Source organism: Etheostoma spectabile, chromosome 4, assembly GCF_008692095.1.
Source record: "Etheostoma spectabile isolate EspeVRDwgs_2016 chromosome 4, UIUC_Espe_1.0, whole genome shotgun sequence".
Lineage (NCBI taxonomy): Eukaryota > Metazoa > Chordata > Actinopteri > Perciformes > Percidae > Etheostoma > Etheostoma spectabile.
Window position 1 is genome coordinate 26,405,881 of NC_045736.1, and position 21,596 is coordinate 26,427,476.

Here is a 21,596-nt window from a genome sequence, read left to right on the forward strand (position 1 = left end):
AGCAGTATATTGTTGCAGAAAGAAAGAAGATTAAGCTATTTTATACATTTGCCGTGAATTAATAACAAAGCAAAATATTTATAAAATGATTGTTCGTTTTGAATGCAAGTAATCCGCAAAGTCAAATATGCAGCTGTCAGATGAATGCATGTGAATGTAGTTCAAGACAAGACGGTGCTAACCCGACGGGCCAATAGGAACGTGGCCCCGCCCGTGACATTATTTTCACAGGGAGAGAGAAATCCTGAGACGAGAGCAACACATTGCATCAAGAGCAAAGACTTGGGTTTTGAGAGCGAGAAGAAAAAAACACTTTTTTGAGACACTTTTTTCACACTGGTAGCAAAAATAAAATATTTATTTGCGAGTTTAAATTTAATTTTTTTTTTTAAAATTTTTTTAAAGAAATAATTTTAAAAATTTAAAATTTATGTTGGTCTCAAATATTATTTATTTTTTGCTATTGGTATGAAAACTTTTTCTCTCAAATTTTTTTCCTCTCATAAAATGCTTTTTTGCTATCAGTATGATAACTTTTTCTCTCAAACATTTTTTTCTTCTTCTCTCAGATCCTTTATTTTCTTGCATGTAATAAAGAATCAAATCTAGTTCCATAGTGCAGCAGCTCCACAGTGGTGGTGCTACGGCATAGTGTAAAACCTCCTTCAGTTCTAGTGCATGGGATGGTGATGTGGCTGTCAATATATGAAATATGATGTACGATATGGATATGTGAGGACCTGTTGGCGTAAGAGTCCTTGAGCAAAACTGTTTTTAAAGTCTTAAATAGTTACTTGTAATGTCTAAAAGTGTTTGTAGTATAGAAAGGACTCTTGTTGTTTATGACTATGCAGGGATGAGCCCTGTAAAGTGACTCAGGAAAAAGAAACATCTCAAGTGCATAGTGGAAATTTGGTTGTGTGATTTTAGTTCATGTATGGCTTGTTTCCACTGTGTCTTATATATACAAAACAGAAGGAGGAAAACAGAAAAGCACATTAGCAAAAGGCCATTTTAGTTTGCGGCTATTACACATTATTTTCCTTCCTTGAGTTTTATGATCTGATCAAGTCACAGCTGTCCTCGAATCTCAGTAAAGCACACGTATAATCTGTACTTCAGCGTCACATTCTTGCTTTGTCATTCGTTGTCCACCCCCACCCCTGTTTACTCTCTATTAAAGCAGTCACAGTGGAGTGCTTTACACATTGTTGTAGTAATTCATTGGGGCTATTGGCAAGTCCCTTCATGCCTGTAGTGCTGATCACTCAAACCCCTCCACAATTAGGGTGGGCCCGAGTTTATTGTTTGAGTTCAAAGGTGTGTGTTGAAGAAGGGATTAGGGGATTTTCCCTCTTTACCTTTAAACAGATATAAAATTTAAACATCCTTAGTGTTTAAGTATCTCCATGTGCACAGCGTTGAGGCACTGCAGTGACAACAAATTCAAACTGTCCAGATCTGGTGCAATATATATATATATATATATATATATATATATATATATATATATATATATATATATATATATATATATATATATATATATATAATTATGTAGGATTTGGAAATAAGTACACATGGCCTTTGGTGTTGAAGAGACCACCAGGGAAAATATGTGCTAATCAGACTTTAAGTCCACTTTCATTAGTGGCCCAAAGGTCATCTTCAAACAAAGGAAGCAGTGATGGGACACTTCGATGTGAAAGGTCCACACCCCATCTATCTTATTATCAAGATGGAGAAGTCCACTTCATGACACTGACCTATTCTCACCCTACTTTTCATTGACTTACCCCCACACGCTCTCCCAATCTTTCCAGTCTTAGTTTGCATTCTAAACCCCTCCTGCCCCTCCCCTGACACAGCGCCTCTATAAAATTCATTCCCAAGTTGCCATCAAGGGGATCGCACGGCTTTATCCCACCAAAACATTGCGCAACTATAGATGATGAGGGAAGGGTATTCTGAGTTTAAAGAGGGTCGTGTGTTTTACTCCTAGCCTACGACAAGTAGGGGGACTCTTAGAGTAGAAAACGCATCCCCAGTCTTAGCTTTCGACTAGTTAGGCTTGCCGCACGTAAAATGGTTAAAAGCGCCTTGGCAACGCTATCAATCCTCCTGTCGTGGGGTTACTGCGTGTTGGCTGCGCAGGTCGCCTTTGCCAACTTCTCCGTGGATAACGAAGTGCGCTCCAGCTTCATCCAGCGGCGGCTGCGGAGCCAAGAGCGCAGGGAGATGCAGCGGGAGATCCTCTCCATCCTGGGGCTGCCGCATCGTCCGCGGCCGCACGTCCACACCAAACACAACGCTGCCCCGATGTACATGCTGGACCTGTACAATACCATCTCTACAGACGCAGAGCCGCACGGGTACTCTTACTACAAGTCCGTTTTACCGACCCAAGTCTCCCCCATGGTGACCCCACAGGACAGCCGCTTCCTAGATGACGCAGACATGGTGATGAGTTTTGTCAATATTGGTAAGTTTACAATTCGACTTTATATTGACACTTATTAAAACAAAGTGAAAAACAGTAAAAGAAGTTAAAATATATGTATGTGCACATCATGCTACTACAGGGACCTGGTTTACTGTGATAATGTTTTCATGAAGAAACGATATTTTTAAGCAAGCTATTTCTTTTACTAGTCTTTATGGGTATTCTTTGCAAAATGTCCAAATAAACAAGTACTTGTATAGGCTATGTTTTGGAGGGGGAGTCTCATCTCTGTTTTCTGATTGATAAGATTCAATGTTTTAAATGCTTAACATTTTGTTGTGAAGCCTCCCAGAGCCACTACTACAACAGCAACAACATGTGCATTAGTTAAGTGTGTTTGAAAGCCATGTGTCTCTTACACTGTGGCTTTTAGGTCACTTTCTTCACTCAAAATCAGGCATTATGCATTCCGAGCTGTAAATGTTATGACAACATGTCTGTATCCGATTTCCCCAGAATCCCTTCAAAAGCTCTGGGGGAGAGGCTTAGCATGGCTTTGGTTCTCATGACTAGAAACTGAACGGGCATTTCTGAACCCCTAGGGAGTGAGAGACAAGTTGACTAAAGATGCAAACAGAATCTAAACACATGCTTTTGCTGCATAAATCTCTGTTCCTGCATTCTTGCATGTCTGTGTCTGTTTGTTTGGAGGGTGCAAATCACATGGGTCGCAGGTGGGAGTCAGGGCTTACTCAGACATTATTGAATTTATAGAAGGCAAATCCTGCCTTTGTTTCCCTTGGAGATCCTATGGTGGCTCTGGTATCACTATGGTGAACCAGACGGCATGGTGCTTGTGGCTCTTATCCGGATGTAGCTACCTCCAAAACCCACCCATGTCTTTTTTATGGCTCAGGAGGAGGGTCAGTGGTCAACCTAAAGAGATAGAGTGTGTTCATCTGAGATACGTCTCCAGAAAACCTTCCTGTCTGTTTTAATGCCTTTGAGATTGAACCGAAGCCTTTAAAATGAGGAGACATTTGGAGTTATTTTTTGATCAACCCATACATGTGTAGTTAATTCAAAACATTTGAAGACTGTGAACAGTGAACCTTTAAGCTAATGAGATCTGGAAACATTGTTTCTGAAAACTCGTAGCAGATTTATGTGGTTCCACATCTGAGAGTTTGATTATAAAGAAAGAGGAAGAAGAAAAGTGTGTATTATTTCTCTTTCTCTCTCTCGAGCCCACTACCTCCTGTGCTGATGATTGGCTGAGTGTTTAGCTGGGGCTTCCACATTGTGCTGGAGTGACTGTTCTTGGTGGTCCTTGGATGATCGCTTCAAGACAGAATTGGATTATGGTATTTTTCCTCCAAAGACCAACTTCCAGTGTGAGGGAGAGCTGCTGTACAGCCGCCCATCCCCTTCACTCAGTGCCCCCGGGTATATCGTGCAGGTTGACAGTACATGGAACACCATTGTAGTGAAATGTTGTATTTAAGATAAAACAGCCTCATTTACTCAGTATAAATAAAACAAATTATGGAAGAGGGAAAGAATTGAGAAAAGTTAAGGGGAACGATTCCACCCTTCTTTTTTCATCACAGACAGTATTTGAGATATTGTGTAGTCATTTTGCAGTCTGTCGCATCACGGCACCCATGCTGACACGTTTGCATGGCTTTCATTAAAGTAAAAAGAGTGCAAAATGCTCTCTTAACACTTGGAGGAATGATTGTGTCGCTGGAGAACAGAAGGTGTATTGTGTTTGAGACTAAACAGGAAGAAATGTGTTTGTCTGCTAAGCTAATCTATAGGAAGCATAAGAAGATCATACTAAGAATTTCTTTTGCCCCACCAGAAAACCGTATTAACCTTCCTATTATTTATACGTTTGTGTGCAAACTAATTCCTGTTTGACAATACAGTTTAAGCCCACCTCTGTATTTTACATCTTGTGCAGAATAACTCAGTTCAGTAAATTTGGTTTATCATCAATAAGCAGACAAGGTTCTACATTCTGCAGCAGATATGTATGCAGTCACACAATATTTGCTAAGCAAAAGTCTTTATGGGGGTTCTAATAATCTGCAAGAAAATGAAGAAATGCTGTCAAACTTGTCAACACATGCAGACATTATTATTTGAAAAGCCAGTAAATGTCCACTGGAAGAATAAATTAAAGACATACTTTAATTTGTTGACAATGAAAGTACTAATGCAGAGAATGACATAAATATATTATAAAAACATTCAAAAAGGTCATATTTAGGTCATTTTTTGAGTTTTGTTTTTGTAAAGACATACATCTTTAAACCACCCATGCTGATATGTAACACAAAAAAAAAAATCCCACTTAGTATAAAATTGCAATAGGTTAATGATAGCTTCGTGGCTGTGTGGCCCTGCAGTGTCAGGAGTAATCTGAAGTGTTGAAATGCCTCCCAGAGGGAAGTTTGCATATCTGAGGTCTGATCTCTGCAGCTAATGGTCCCTAACGTAAACACACCAAGTCCTTACAAGCAATTATTGCTTTCATAAAAACACCCCTCGTTCCCTTCCAGCATTTAATTGCGGTCAAACAAATGACTAGCAGGGTTCAGAATGCACTGCTCTTAACGATGAACGGCTTGTGTTGTGTTTTTTGTGTCGTTAGAAATGTTTTTAGAAGACAGAGTCTCTCTGTGTGTGTGTGTGTGTGTGTGTGTGTGTGTGTGTGTGCGTGCGCGCTCGTTTCTTGTGTTGAGGTGCTGTGTGTACGGTTGTCTGTGCACTGAAACAATAGTGGACCATCAGTAGGAAGGTTGATGTCATGATGATGTCATGATGTGTGCCAGTGGGCAGGATGTGTTTAAGGTGACTAATCGCTGCTCCGCTCTGCACACCTTCACCAGAGACCTCCACTGCTCTTTCCAAGGACAAACACATTGGCTAACGCTGTAAAAACACAACACTGAAAAGCTTCAGGAAGCTTCGGGGTCTTTCTGACCACCGTTCTTCTGGAAAGTCTGAGTGTTGGAGAGACTCAGCTGGCTCAGGGCGGATTGGAAACCACCAGCTACTGCTGCTTTACTTCAGCCTCTACAATCAGAATGAAATCACTGGGTACACAGTGATATATGACAAAATCATCAGGCAGGTGTGGGTGGTACAGACTCTGGTAGTTAAGTCACACATGGATTGGTGGGTCTCTCTATACTTTATGTGAGTGTGTTTGTAAAAGCACACTGGCAGCTGTGGTTTTCCGGGCTGTGCCTTAACAGGCCTTTTCTTGTGGTCAGCACATGTGTGCAATTTAAACAGGGAGCCAAACTGAGCGCTGAGAATGTTTTTTCTCCCCCACATTGGCACGTATGACAGACTTAAGCGATGTTTAGATCAATTACTTTAGTCATGGAAGCAAGATTTTTCCTATTTCTGACACAGTGCTTCCGAGATGTGGGCACACATCAGAGCAACGTTTACTTGGTAACAGTTTGGACGGATACGCAACCACTGACATCTGATTTTACTCACAGTGGTTTGCCTTTTTTACTCAGATGTACAAACTTTCCTGTTAAGGGTCAGTAATATTATTCACTGTGTGTATGTGTGTCAGCTGATACAGACAACAAAAAAACAATCTATCACCTCTATTGCTTTCTCTTTTTTTCTCTCCCCAATAGTTGATCAGGATCAGGATCTGTTGTACCAGCAGCACAGAAGAGAATTCCGATTTGACCTTTCCCGTATTCCAAAGGGAGAAGCCGTCACAGCAGCAGAGTTTAGGATATATAAAGATTTCATCCAGGAACGCTATGAGAATGAGACATTTAGAGTCAGTGTATACCAGGTCCTGCAGGAGTCTCCAAACAGGTATGGGTGTTTTCTTTCCTGCTCCTGCACATCTCAAATTTCAGATAATACAAGATAAAACTTTATTGAACCCTAGAGAGAAAAATTGTTTTAATTGTTGATTTTACTGTTGATTTTTTTTTGCTTCATCCTGTTTCATCAGCTCAATCTTTTCAGTAGTGTTTCACATTTAGGAATCATTTCACTCAATTTAAAAAAAAAAAAAACGGATTTCTGCCACCATCCCAATACAGTGAAGCTGAATGTAAATTAATTGTGGTGCTCACAGCATAAAAATATAACGAAGAAGAAATCTTAGCTGTGCTGGCAGCACAGTCACAGCTATCCCTCATGGCATTGCAACCCCTTTTTATAGCATCAAATAACTAATTATAACCAAAATTATCAGACAAATTAACACTCGAACATACATCATTATGATAAGAAACAGGTACCATCTTAGTTTGGCCCATGTCCCATCCATAGACAGTTAAAGAAATGGACCAACAGATCCCGTTGCTCTGGACGGAAACCAGTGAAGTCTATTAGAAGCACTTTTCTGGTGACAGCTGAGTGTTACTGTGCAGCCTCCAACTGAGCTTGACGACGTGGGTGTGACGTGGGCAACCTGTCTGAAAGTTGTAAGTCTTCTGGTAGCTGCTAATGTAAGTCAAAACTGTCTGCGAGCTTCTCCTGACAATACGGTGATTTGTCAACTATATGACAGTAAGTCGCTTGGTCATAACACAATCGTTAGCTTATTTTTATAAAAATGTCTGCTACAGAGCCATAACGTGAGATCCACGGTTAGGGAACCTTTTATACATTGTTGTGTTTCTTTAGAAATAAACATTATAAACATTGGACAAATAGAGTCTTTAAACGGTTCAGATGTAAAGTTATTCACTGTCAAAGTGACGTCAAAATGTATGGCAGTCAATGGCGGGTGATGGCTTCATAGCATTAAAATGGCGCCATAGGAGCTACACTTAGAGAGGAGAGGGTTATCTCCTTGGTCCCATCCGCTAACTAATGGAGGGGGGGAATATATGAACTATACTGCAGCCAGTCACCAGGGGGTGATCGAGATGTTTTGGCTTCACTTTTGGGGCGATGTCATGTTGTCCAGAGCAAAAAATGTGACTTTTCAAAAATAGTGTCCCTGTTTCTGGAGAATACCCAGAACACGTTGTCAACAATTTTCATAGCAACTATTTGTTCAGTAAAAATGAGTTCCTAATATGTCATTTTTCAGTACTGTGAGCACAGTCTTGCATTGCCAGATCTACCTCCACAGCGTTGCGGAGGAGGGTCTAACTAGCCCACACAACATGGAAGAAAAATGTGCTATGGTTTATTGGCATTTCTTTAGACCAATCACACTTGTTTTGGGCTAAGCACCAGACTCAGTAACGGTATCCCTGCAAAATAGCCTCTGGAGAGAACCTGTTTTGGTGGTGTGTGTGTTCAAAAGATGTTTTAGTCGTGCAACAAATAACTCAGATTGGATAGATTTACCGTGCAGAGATCTGAGAAACAGTTAACCATATTCCTCATGAATCGAATGGAGTTTAGAATGCCAACACAAAGGAAGCGGAAGGTGTCGGACATTTTGTCGAAAATGAGTGACATCCGGTGGAATTTCCGGCGGCACCTGAACAATCACCAAAATGAAACTTGAAAACTTGAAAATGAAATTCCATTTGCCTTGGTGGCGCTGTTGTGTTGACAGTTACTTTAAAACCCGGATATGCACAACCCAAAACTATCTGCATGGCTATGAAAGCGCGATATGATTTTTAAATTTGGGTGAACTGACCAAGCATTTTTAAAGTTAATCTTCATAGCAGCTGGTTTCATTGCTACATACAGTATGTTCCGGTAGTTGGGCTGCTGTACGTGAACACCCATCTGCCTGCTTTGGTTGTGTCTGTTTACATTTCCTCACAGGTTATTTCTGCTGATGTTAGTGTCAGCACCAAAGCTGTTTACACAGACATTAGTGTCAATTACAGAAACACAGTGGTTCTCTTCAGAGCAAGTTTACTCTCACACAGTCAGAACCGGACAGTCCCCAGGAGACCTGCATTTATAACTCGCAGCTTCAACCACAAATAACACTCTCAATCCTCAAGATGTCAATTGACTCTCATTCTTTTACACAGGTGGTTATTCCACTGTGTTTCTCTCTGTCGGACTGTCTGTAGCTCTGTTTTGTCTGTCAGCCTGCTGGCCTCTGTTGCTCTGACACTGTTTTCTTGTTTCCAACCACACCTGAAATTGGATAACAACATGACAGATTACAGTTTGTAGAATAATTAGATCCCACACAGCCCCCTTCTTTAACACAAATCAAAGTTCTACCACCCACATTATGAGCACTAGGCAGAAGGAATCATGTGCAGGCAGTAGATTCAAGCTCTTCACCGGTGACAGTGGGGCTGACGATGGTGTTAATAGCAACATCATTGTCATTCACAGGCCCACAAAGGCCACTCCACACAGACAGACGAGCAGGGGGCAGACGTCTGCCTTAGGGTCTAAAAGTCTGTAAATAAAGCTATTGTCTGTGAAATCTTCCCTTAAGACGGCACATATCAGCATAGTTTTCTTCTATGATGTTGAGAGTGCTCCTTTGATCATGGCTGTTGGTCGTTGTGGATGGATGCATGTTTCAGAGTGTTACTGTGACGGTGACTTGCCCTGGATGTTTAGGTCGCTACATAGCATAAAAATCTTGTTTAATCTTTCATTTAAAATATTTATATCCATTTTTTGCTCCTATTTTTATCTGTAAGGCATCTTATACATTAACAGGCATTAACAGCCTTATTGGACAATATAGTGCATTATTATTTGTTATTCTGATTTTCCCATTTATTTATCCTAATTTACAGTGCAGTCAGAAATAAGGACAGTGAGACATTTTCTGTTGTGTTGGCTCTGTACTCCAGCACAAATTTGATTTGAAAGGAAACAATGGCAATGAGATTAAATAGTTGTGTCCTAGCTTGAATTTAAAGTTGTTCATATCCACATCTGAACAATGTAGGAACTATTAGCTCCCTTTTTATATAATTCAACAGTTTTAGGTGACACAGCTTGATTGTCTGACTTGTCTAATCAACACCATTCTACTGTTTGGCCATCGAACCTCTTAGTTGGAAACAAATACATGAAAGGTCATGTATTTTTTTCCTGTTGTAATATCCTAGAATTGGAGGAATTTGTATTAAAAAAGGTTACGATTCCCACACTGTTCCCAGAATATCAACATAAACACCTTCAAATACAGGTCCTCAAAGTCATTGTTTTATTTGAATCCCAATGTGCTGCCATATTTTGCCAAAACAACATGAAACAAGTTGTCCCAAGTTGTGCTAATACTTTTTTTTTTTACTTTTTTCCTGCGTTTTTTCCCCCCATAGATCCTAGACAGCCATTGCTTATCGTTAATTTAAGGAATGAAAATCAATTTTCAAAAACAAGAGATGTGTAACAAATCACAGTAGAGATTTCATCACCATAGAATTTTGCAAACAACATATTTGCAAGTAGTGATTTGAAAGTCTTTGATGGTAAATCCGATTTGAAATATTTCAGTCTGCCGCCAAAACGAGAATACTGAAAACCTACTGTATGCATTTAGCCTTGAAATGCCTTCAATTCCATTGCGTGCTGTCCTCTCCTCAGTGAAGTGGAGCTCTTGCCGCTGTACCGACGAGAAGTGTGGGCTGCTGGGGAGGGCTGGCTGGTCTTTGACCTGACCGACAGCAGTAATCTCTGGTTGGTCGACCCTGAGCAGAACCTTGGCCTGCACCTGGTCCTGGAAGACAGCCACGGTCAGTCACTATCATACAGTAACTAACACGGGGAGGGATCCATAACAGCAACAACAGCAAGAATACAGTCTTTGTCTGTAGTAATGCTTTAATGTTAATGTTATGCTTTTAATCCTACGGGAAAAAGGACCACCACATAATGAGTAAATATGTGTAGAGGGTTCTTACAGAGTTCAAGTTATGATTGTGGTCATATTAGAACTGTGTACCGCAATGAAAATATTATTGTTTAGTAGAGACTTAGATGTGAGTTATTGTCATCTTCAGTGGTTGGTTGAGATTTATTGTTTTTGTTCCCCCTTGTCTGCCTCTGTAGGCCAGAGGAGGAACCCTCGGCTGGCGGGGATGGTGACAGGCGGTGGACCTCAGGACAAGCAGCCCTTCATGGTTGCCTTTTTCAAAGCCAATGAGGTGCGCTTCCGCAGCATCCGCTCTGCCCACAAGGGGCGCCAGTCTAACCGCTCCAAACCCCAGAAGACTGTCCAAGATGCACTAAAGGCAGTGGAGGCTGCAACAGGTGCCCGAACCATTCAAAACCTTCCCATCATTGACCCTTGTGATGGTTTTAATGTCTTTGACCAACTGGCCTTGTGTGTACTCATACTTGCATGTTTTCAATTTCAGATAACCTTGGCATCACCAAAGAGGGATGTAAAAAGCATGAGCTGTATGTCAGTTTCAGAGATTTGGGATGGCAGGTACTTAGGAACTTTAATGTTGATCTCATATAACTTTAATTTCACTTAATTTAATGCCCAAAGGGACAATTAACTGACCACTAGTTTTACTCTGACCAGGACTGGATTATAGCTCCAGAAGGCTATGCAGCATACTACTGCGAGGGAGAATGTGCCTTCCCTCTCAACTCCTACATGAATGCCACCAATCACGCCATCGTACAAACTCTGGTAAGTCCCAAGCGGCCTCTGATGACTGGCACCTTTATTACAACCTCCCCTTTCTGTAAGGATTGACTTAAGCTTCTTCTACTTCCAGGTGCACTTTATCAACCCGGACACGGTGCCCAAGCCCTGCTGTGCCCCTACCCAGCTCCACGGCATCTCAGTGCTCTACTTTGACGACAGCTCCAATGTCATCCTCAAGAAGTACCGCAACATGGTGGTCAGAGCCTGTGGCTGCCACTGACCGCTCAAACCCCTCCTGTGAGTTCTGCAATGATGGAGGGACACTTGAGAAAGGCGGAAGTGAAGGAACCAAAGACAAGAGACGATTGACTTGTTGATCATCAAGGAGCTTCTGCCACAGAACGAGCTTTGATCTGGCGTACTGTTTTCAAGAGCAGCAACTGAGCCTCCCATGCAGTATTAACCACTACCATAAACCAAGTAGAACCACTGAACAAAGGGGTTTCTTAAGCTTCCTTTGAGTTTGAGTACATAAAGTGCACTGAAAGGACTCCAAACAATATTGAGATACCTGACATACTCAAATAAAACATTCAGTGCTAGAAACAGAAAGTAAAAAGTGACTACTGGTATTTTCCCTAATGTGCAATACATCTGCATTTGAATTCAGGCATTGACCATCAGGCCTCAGAATATATAAAATATTGGCTGGGTTTAAATCTGCATTTGGTTATTGATTTCACAGCTCAACACATCTTCCTGTTGAACCACTGCACCTGTTTTGGAACAGCTCCATGAACTTATATCTGATGAGAAGTTTTTTACTGGCGTTGAACTGGTTGTTTCAGCAGGCCATTTCAAACTGGTCAGGAGTAAAATATCTGGAAACCCACGTGTGTGCTGCGGATGTAGAGGAGCTCAGTGAAGAATAGCAGCTAAAACTGTTAGGGTGGGACTGAAAGGCCTGCCTACAGTTTCCTGGCGCAGACATATATCATCAGGCCTGTGAGAAACATGCGATCTGCAAGATGCCAGTGAATCATCTCCATGAGTCAGGGTGTGCACCATCGCCCCGCATGCAGCTGCCTTCTGGTGTCAGACCACAGCTGCAGGTGGACAAAGGAAAGCTGTAATTTTATTTTGTCAGAATAAAGTAGTTGAATAAATGGGAACTATAAAACAAGAAGCAGGTGTGTTTTTTTTTTATTTTATTTTTTATTTGACCTTATTTGGCCTTAAAAATGTTCGTTACAGTGGCAATGAACACACATTTGGCTAGTTATTTGTTGTTTTTGTGAGTTATTAATGTGTTTTGGAGATTTATGTGAAAAAATATGCAAATAACTTAACACATTTATTTAACAGTGAGATAACTTTTTCACTAAGTAAAGACCCAGTCTGTGTGCACAGCACCTTATCTGCCCTAACTGTAACATCATAGTTGAGTCCACATGGTCTGCATTTTAATTGTGCACCATTTAATTGTATGTACAGTGGGGCTCGAAAGGTTGGGCACCCCAGGTAAAAATTTGTATTAACGTGCATAAAGAAGCCAAAAAAAGATGGAAAAATCTCTAAAAGGCATCAAATGAAAGATTAGACCTTTGTATAATATGTCACAAAAAGTTAGATTTTATTTCCATCATTTACACTTTCAAAATAACACAAAACCAAAAAATAGCGTCTGCAAAAGTTTGGGCCCCCTGCAGAGTTTATAGCATGCACCGCCCCCTTTGGAAAGCTGAGACCTGACAGTGTCATGGATTGTTCTCAATCATCGTCTGGAAAGGCCAGGTGATGTCAATCTTAAGGTTTTAAATGCCCAGACTCATCTGACCTTGCCCCAACAATCAACAACATGGCTTCTTCTAAGCAGTTATCTAGAAAACTGAAACTGAAAATAGTTGATGCTGACAAAGCAGCAGAAGGCTATAAGAAGATAGCAAAGGGTTTTCAGATGCCAAAATCATCTGTTCAGATTGTAATTAAGAAGACCTGGCAGACACTGGAGTTGTAGTACACCATTCCACTATAAACAGCTAATTGTACAAAGATGGTCTTCAGGAAAGAGTCACCACAAAAAATCAGCGTTTGAAGTTTTCAAATGAACATATAGGCAAGCCTGATGCATTGTGGAACCAAGTTCTGTGGACCGATGAGGTTAAAATAGAACTTTTTGGCCGAAATGAGCAAAGGTACGTTTGGAGAAGAAAGGGCACAGAATTTATTGAAAAGAACCTCTGTCCGACTGTTAAGCATGGGGGGGTGGATCAATCATGCTTTGGGGTTGTATTGCAGCCAGTGGGACAGGGAACATTTTACAAGTAGAAGGAAAACTGGATTCAACAACATTTCAGCCAAGTTTGGACGCTAACTTGATGCCATCTGTGGAAAGGCTGAAGTTAAAGAGAGGATGGCTTCTACAAATGGATAATGATCCTAAATACACCTCAAAAATCCACAGTGGATTATATCCACAGGGGTAAACTGAGGGTTTTGCCATGGCCTTCACAATCTCCTGACTTCAATATAATTGAAAAGCTATGGATAGACCTTTAAAAGAGCAGTGAAATCAGAAATCTTAAAGAACTGGAAGACCTTTGTAAGGAAGAATGGGCAAAGATACCTCAAACAAGAATTGAAAGACTCTTTGCTGGCTACAAGAAGCGTTTCCAAGCTGTGATACTTTCCAAAGGGGGCAGTACAAGGTATTAACTCTGCAGGGTGCCCAAGCTTTTGCAGACGCCATTTTTTTGTTTTTTGTTATTTAGAAAATGTAAATGATGGAAATAAAATCTAACTTTTTGTGACATATTATGCGAATGTCTAACCTGTCATTTGATGCCTTTTGGAGATTTTTCTGTCTTTTCTTGGCTTATTTATGCACATTATTACATATTATTACCTGGGGTGCCCAAACATTTGAGCCCCACTGTTTACTCAGGAGGAAACCACGTTTTGGTGCTGACATATGGCACTGTACACCAATCACATGTTGTGCTTTTAAATTACTTTAACGGGACAAGCATCTCCACTCTTGACAATGGAACAGACATTTTAAAAAGGACCTTCAGTACAAAAGCAAAGCAGCTATATACTGTAACAACCAGGCAAATAAAGGCATTCACACTGACATTCACCAAAAAGCTCAGAGCTTCCAGTAGTAGAATATTACAACACAGCCCACACACAAACACACCGATTATATATATCTGTCAACTTGAATATAAAATAGAGGTAGAAGCGTAAAACGTAATTCTACTGATGCAATCAAAAGTGGTCAATGTGAAAGTTCACGCTCAATCATTTCAAAAAAAGTTTCTGGCAATAAGGATATACAGTGGTTTGGAATGAAACCTATCATTTTCTAATCATAAAGAAATCTTACATAATGCAGAAGAGATACAACTATAAACAATACGATCAGCAGTAAAGGACCTGAGGGAGTATTTTGCCCACGTTCTTTGAAAAGCAAAGGCTTTTCAAAGAACGTGGGCAAATTTTGTCAGAACTGCTTGAAAAAATGTGAACCCTTGCTTTAAAACTTCCCCAAATCTTCTTCAGATTCACTGTCACAGAAGCAACTCCCTGTGGCAAATGTAATGTTTAACTCAACTCAAATAGTCAGTGTTTAATCCCTAACTTACCTTGACAAATATACAAATTTAAGTTTACCTCTGGGGGAATCCTGAGAGTTCATCCTGTCTATCCTCTTTTACTCCTTAGATAAAACTGAAAAAAACAACAGTCAAGCACAGTAATATAATTCAGGAGGTAGAAAGACAGCAGATATAGGCTGACAATAGCAGAGCTTAAAAGCGATTGACATGCTTTCTGTCCTTATAACAGCAACCCTCCCCACTACATGCAGTTACTACTTGTACCTCTCAACTCAGGGGCCGAATAGTGTCTCCTGCGGACTGCCCCTGCTTCCTTCTTCTGCCCCCCTGTTTGTCGCTGTGGCACTAGGGGAATCTGGGGTTGTGGTGCCTTTGAAGACTCACACCCTCCCTCTGACTTACTGGGTGAGGTTTTTGGCTCCAAGTTCACTGATGCTGGAGGCTGGGGGGCTGAGATAGGGGTTAGAGCCAGGCAGACGTCCCCCACACTGAGCTGGCGGCAATGCAGGCCACAGAGACGGGCAGTCCTCTGAGGACTGCAGGAGGACCAGCCTCTCCCACGCACAAAGAAGGGGTACTCCACATAGACATCCACCAACTCCTGGAGGAAGATGATACATGTGTGCAGGTAGATTAGACACCAAAATGCAGCATGCATACTTGTTCACTAGGGGGTGCTACTGTTCCAGTTTGAAGAACTTTGAAAAATAAGTATTTATCTGAAGCGTGCAATAAATTCAGAGATCTTTGATGAATGCAGGCTTGTATGATGGGCTATTTGCGCAGTTAACACCATAACCCCTGACCTATAACTGAGTGGTTGATATCATTTTACCACATGCCAAAAACAAAGATAGGTTAAGGTCCTGACATAATGATTAAATAAAGCTGTTTTGGTAATTTTATTTGAAATGAAAGCCCCTTTGAGTCAAATTGTTTTGATGTTATTATAAAATGTGTCAAATTACCTGTCTTATGATACTTTGTTGATACTCTTATGATAAGCTTTGTTTGTAGAAAAATAAAACAATCCCACCGAAATCTGAGAGGTGGTATGCATTACTGTGTGTCACTTTTATTTCTACCAAAGACATTCAACTTTGACAGGATCGCAAACATATAGTTTCAGTTTTTACAAAGGCCGCTTTATTTCCTAAAACAGCCGTCTGGATACTGTAGAATGTTACTGAAACCAAACAAGGTGCAGTTGGGAACTATTTTCAGCTGTGGATTACTACAAAATGTATTAGTATTTTATGGCACCAATACAGTGTTTGTGGGAGTGTCCATTTTCATTGTCGTTTGGTTAGTTTAACGGTGTGGCAAATGTGTATGTTTTAATAGTTTTTGGACAATAGAGCTCTATGGCACAGAGCAGAGGAATAAGATGTGTCAGGCTTTGGCTACACAGACAATACTTGTTAGTGGGATTCTTTGTTGATTTTGGTATTTTTTTTTTTTTTTTTTTTTACAATTGATAAATGAAACACATCACCAGCCTTATTCTTTAACATGTCATAGTAAACATAGTAAATACTAAATGCATTTTCTCATTAAGAGGATTTAAGAATTTTTAGATAGTATCTTAACTCCATTTAGCAGTAGTATTTCATCTCCTATATAATCTGAATGCAACTTTTGGTTGAAATAACGCGTAAGAAAAAAAAGGCAAGCTACATGTGAAGGGTCTGTTGTGAATGTGAATACTACAACGTGATTTTCCTTCACCTGGGACGGCTGGTCGTGAAGCAGGATAAGGAGCCGCGAAATGGAGGCGAAGGAGGCCGAAGGAGAGATGCTTTGCACCGTGCAGCAGCTCAGGCGCAGGTCTGGACAGGCCAGTGATCCCAGCAGGAAGTCTTCCGTCTGCAGGTGTTCCACCCTCCTCAGCCGCCCGTCTCTGAGCTCGATCAGAGAGCCTGCCACAAAGTGAGGGAGCAGCCAGGGAAAGTGGTTAGGAGAGGAAGAGGAGGAAGAAGCCTGTTCAGAAGAGGGCAAAGCAGGAGATCTTGATGGGTCCTCCTTCATGGAGGTGTATGTGTTGCTTGAGCTGTCATCAGGGGAAACCTTTATGAAGGAATGTCCACAAGTGGGATGTTTGACATCCTTTGCTGATTTGTGCGACAAATCATATTGCATTTTAAGGTCCTCATACAAAGAGTGAGGTAGGAATGTGCTCAGTGATGGAGGACTTGCTTGTTCTACCCTGGGAAAATGCTCAGCTTTTATGTCTCTTCTCTTCACATATGGTCCTTTATTCCTCACATTGCTCTGCCTCTCTGCGTTTAAACTCTTGTCCCTTAACGTCTTGAGCTGCTCTGAGCTATACCCTCCACCCACCCTTTGGAAACCTTCCGTGACCAAGGAGACTGGGCTGAATCTGGAGGGATGGTATGGATGACCCGGGCGGAGTGTGGGTGTGTCGGACAAGTGGCTGTGGTGCTGATAGTAGTGAGAAAAAGCCCACACAGGGTGCAGGGGGTTGAACTCTCTCCACTCTGCCAGGCCATGATGATCCCTGAATGCTGAGAGGTTGTGAGGTTTGGACCTGGCAGATGAGTGAGTATGCATCCAGGGCTGGTACAGTGCAGGAACCCGTCTTGGTACGGGCTGGAAAGGGCCTGTGTGCTTTGTTTTAAACTCACTGTGGCTCTTGTATGGGTAGGGTGCCTTGAATGTTGCAGCATCACAGTGCTGCTGCTGCTGCTGCTGCTGCTGCTGCTGTGGTGGTGAGCTTGGTCTTTGGTCCCTCTTTTTGAGTGGGAGTCTGTCCCTTTCTGGGACCAGAGCTGGGTTTGGTGTGAAGCTCATTGGCTCACGCTGCCTGTTACTCAAAATGGCACTGCATGCCCTCCTGCAGAAGTTGAAGACGTGTTGTGGTCATGTGACACAGACTACAGTCTCTTGGCAATCGCTGCGGAGAGTCAGGTCCAAGGTCGTCACAATCTAAGAAGAAACAAATATCGGTGCACTTAATATCCTTGCAAACAAGGCCTCAAGCGGGAGAAAATCAATTTAATTTCTGTTCTCTCTTTCTCTGTCTGTCACTTTCTCTCTCTTGATTAATGACATAACTTTCTCAACGCTAACCACCAACTGCCATACTGAAGGGGTTTAGTTTGATGGACAACTCCTTTGTGAACAAAAAAAGTTACTATGGTTACAAAGTGTGGCTGTGAAGGAACGGGCGTATAACACTGCAACATTTGGGGGTGTTACATTAGAGGTTAGATTTCATCACAAGATTGATAGATGATATAATTTAATCCAGTTTTCATGGTGACATTTTCCAGTAGAAACAAAGGCAAGTGTGTGTGTTCAATGACTAAATACAATAAATAAATCAAGCTACCCAATCATCATCCTTACATGCATGCACAACAGTGAATAACTTCATAAAGGGGGACTAATATAAACACCTTGTGGCTACACACACAACACACACACACACACACACACACACACACACACACACACACACACACACACACACACACACACACACACACACACACACACACACACACACACGCATGCATGCACGTACACACACAAACAGTTTCTGACCTATCCAATGACTGCAGACACATTACAATATTTAAACAAAGTAATGCAGGGAAGTAAAGAGCAGTGCAGGAGTTTTACAGCCTGTCAATGCAAAGCTCATCTCAATGCCCTGTATTATGTCATCATCATAGCTGAGCACCGCCGCTGAATGGACCTCTTTCACTATGCCCAAAAGGCATATCTCTGATATGAGCTGTTGTGTGTGTGCATGTGTGTGTGGGATCAGACAACACCCTCACACTGACATTCCTGTGCCAGCACTCAGCACTCAGCATTACACCATGACACATATATAGATAAGTATTTGTCAGCTAAGTGCCTGCAGTAAAAATGTAAATTCATTCAAAAGGCATCGAGGTTCGAAGGCTGCTTACTCACAGTAAACTGACACACAGGTGTGATTAAATCATAACGCAAACAGGCCATCACTGTGGTGTTATCCAGGCAGAAGAACCATATAGGGTGATCAGTTTGCCACAGTTCGCGATGCAAAAATAAAACGTATACACAGCAGTGTTTAACGTTTTTTTTTTGGTGCCATCGTGATAATGATAATCTGCGAGGAGGAGAGGACAATTTGCATATCAGCAGTGACTATCAGCTTGATGTTTCTATCTATGGAGCAGTAGTGCAACACAACTAAATGTAACCTCTGGTGCTGAATCCCACAGACCACAAAGAGTTCCTCAAACATGCATTCAGAGTGAAACTAATGCTTATATTTCTGGCTCTCTTGGTAGACTTGAAGACAAGAATATACTACATACATCTAGACAAAGTGGTTTTAAGAGAAGCTTCATGTTTGTAGATTTACTTACTCGTTCCTCCATCCATCTATCCATCTGTCCCTCTGTTTGACCCATCGTCACAAAGCGTGTCCATCCATGTTCACAGACGTTCCACATGCACTTGTGTGAGCAGAATGATCAGAAGCATCCAGACAAGCTCAACAGACTGTCTATCAGACACGCTCTCTCCTCCCTTTCTCTTCTCCCCCCTCTCTCTCTTCCCTCCTACTTGCTCTTACATTTTTACACTCCCACTCTACTCAGTCAGACCTGTTAACCTTTCTCAGACAAATTTGATGTCTCTCCCTCTCCCTCTCTTACTTTCTTTCTCTCTCTCTCAATCTCTCACATCTGAACTTGTCCACCCTGTGTTTGCTGCTGAGTAGCACTCTCCGCCTCTCTTCCTTTAGTAATCACACTTCTCTCCTTCCTCTCTCCATATTCCACACACTCTCTCCTTTGCTCCATAGCTCTCTGTTGTTGGGTGTATAATTAGACATGAGACTGCTGTGCAACTCCTCAGCTGATGGTAGGCGTATAAATGCCTGATGGCTTTGGCGCTTTGCCTGGTGTAGTGAGGGCGGGAAACCGTTGCTTTAGACTGTGGCGTGGACACACACAAGAAAAGAAAAGGGGTGATTGCAGGACAGAAATCTTGTTTTCACATCTGGCACATTTGATAGCATGTAGCCCTCACTGATAATTTCTCATCTCAGTGGGAAGACTAATAATGTTTCATTCTGAATGAGTGAGACTCCAAACCGATGCCTGCTTTAAAATGGCCAGTAATTGCTTTTCAAGCAAAGTGTTCAAAGGTCAACATTAAGCACTAAAGCTAACCCGCTGCAGAAAAAGAGGTCCTTTTCTGGATGCGCAGACATAAACCAGCGACCCCCTCACCAACGCACTGCTGCCTGCTTGCTTTCTATTCATGTTTCCTCACTTTCTTCTAGCTTTCGATTCTTTTTTGTTATTGTGTAATTTCCATACTCCAGTAACAGTATTCCTCTACTCCACAGAATCTTAAACCACACTCATGCATGCTCATACTCATACTTTAACATATACATCTCCCCACACAGTTTGACACACACACCCAAATCAGTAATATGAATTGCCTTTCGTTTCTTTTATTTCATTTTAAAACACAAGAAAAAGAGGACAAGGCTTTTGCTTGATAGCTGCTTTAGCAGCCCAATTCTCAGCTATTGATTTTGCACGGCCTCAGCAGGTGAACCCCCAGTCATGAGAACGCCCACACGTAATCTAGTTTGAGGTGGAGAGGATTTCTCACTTTGAGTCACATCGTGCTTTCTCTGCCCACTCTCTCTCTCTCTCTCTCTCTCTCTCTCTCTCCTCTCTTTTTTGTTCTCAGATGTGCACGCACAAACACACACACACACACACACACACACACACACACACACACACACACACACACACACACACACACACACACACACACACACACACAACAGGAGAAAATTCACAGCATATGTAGGCTAAGCTGCCACAACCACTGCCATTTGCGAGTGTGTTTATATTGATAGAAATCGCCAGTCACTCCCACCACTTCCCAACTGCAACAGTCTGTATTTGAAGTTTCACTTTTCAACTTGGCACAGATGGCAAGTGTGAGTTTCAGTAGTGAAAGTTTCCGTGCTTAGGCACATAAGCAAATAAAGTAATACAAAATAATTTGTTGCCTCATGTGAGGAACTATGGACCATGGTATTTATAAAGTCTTATATAAATAAAGAAATAATTTTATTCTTAAGTAGAAATGATCAAATCTATAGCGGATGATAAACAAGTTTGTTCATTTTGTGCTGATTCTTACACACAGATTCTAATGAATAACAGCAGCATCTTTTCCTGCATGCAGTGGAGGCAAGGCACCATTATTAAAAAGCCTGTCTCAAATGCAGATGCAGTGTTTTGGAAAAAAAGGCAATGATGTAATGATGCGTTGTGAAGCCTCTGCATGCAAACATTGTGTAATCAGCAAGTTTAGAAGAAGTGGACCAGTCATCTGTTGTCCACTAGATGGTGTTGAGGACACAGACTATCAGATATCATTCTGTGGTCTGACAGTTCATAATGTAAATATAATCTATTTTTTCTCATCACTTTTTAAGGAAAGTTTTAAGGAACCAAATCTGACTTTTGTTTGGTTGCTTTTAGTATTTTATTGATTTATCAAGGATTCATTTTTTTATGACAGGAAATGACCTTGCTCGCATGTCATTCTCCCTTCATGATTCTCCCTTCATTAGAATCATCAGATCCATCAGAATTAGAATACATTAACAATTTCCCAGAGGGAATCAATAGTATTCTGATTCTGATGACAGGGGATGTTGCAGTACACTATCAACACCTTAAACCTCGAGGCCACCAGAGCACCCATAGGTGCTATAGTTTCATTGGTTTAAACTACAGTTTGTTTAAACCAATGATAAGAAATGACTGATTGAGAAACATATCAATTTCCACACTAAAGAAAATGATTACTGCCTAAAGTAACAGGAATGAGAAATGTGACATTGGGCCAATGCCAATTTTTTTTTTTTAATATAGATTCATCTGTTGATTATTTTCTCAATTAATTGATTATTGTTCAGTCTGTAAAA

At 41.3% G+C, this 21,596-nt stretch overlaps 2 protein-coding genes across 2 annotated transcripts; one reads left to right on the plus strand and one right to left on the minus strand.

The window, feature by feature from the left end:
* Positions 1 to 1,580: 1,580 nt before the first annotated feature.
* Positions 1,581 to 12,168, plus strand: LOC116687612 (bone morphogenetic protein 7). Its single transcript, XM_032513114.1, has 7 exons — positions 1,581 to 2,482; positions 6,112 to 6,301; positions 9,974 to 10,122; positions 10,439 to 10,639; positions 10,747 to 10,820; positions 10,920 to 11,030; positions 11,119 to 12,168. Exons 1-7 carry the CDS (start codon positions 2,086 to 2,088, stop codon positions 11,266 to 11,268), a joined length of 1,272 nt encoding a protein of 423 aa, XP_032369005.1. The 5' UTR covers positions 1,581 to 2,085; the 3' UTR covers positions 11,269 to 12,168.
* Positions 12,169 to 14,465: 2,297 nt separating this feature from the next.
* Positions 14,466 to 19,413, minus strand: LOC116687613 (uncharacterized). The gene is made up of 3 exons (XM_032513115.1): positions 18,994 to 19,413; positions 16,337 to 17,554; positions 14,466 to 15,209 (listed from the first exon to the last, which is right to left on the minus strand). The coding sequence occupies exons 2-3, from the start codon at positions 17,417 to 17,419 to the stop codon at positions 14,850 to 14,852; spliced, it is 1,443 nt and encodes a 480-aa protein (XP_032369006.1). The 5' UTR covers positions 17,420 to 17,554; positions 18,994 to 19,413; the 3' UTR covers positions 14,466 to 14,849.
* Between the last annotated feature and the right edge of the window lie 2,183 nt (positions 19,414 to 21,596).

Bases quoted from the DNA above. Each gene is read 5' to 3' on its own strand.
- LOC116687612 (XM_032513114.1), top strand. From the start codon at position 2,086: ATGGTTAAAAGCGCCTTGGCAACGCTATCAATCCTCCTGTCGTGGGGT. The intron at 10,123-10,438 runs GTCAGTCACTAT...CTGCCTCTGTAG, and splicing joins GGTCCTGGAAGACAGCCACG to GCCAGAGGAGGAACCCTCGG. The intron at 10,821-10,919 runs GTACTTAGGAAC...TACTCTGACCAG, and splicing joins TCAGAGATTTGGGATGGCAG to GACTGGATTATAGCTCCAGA.
- LOC116687613 (XM_032513115.1), bottom strand. From the start codon at position 17,419: ATGAGCTTCACACCAAACCCAGCTCTGGTCCCAGAAAGGGACAGACTC. The intron at 15,210-16,336 runs GTGAAGGAAAAT...ATCTTCCTCCAG, and splicing joins TTCACGACCAGCCGTCCCAG to GAGTTGGTGGATGTCTATGT.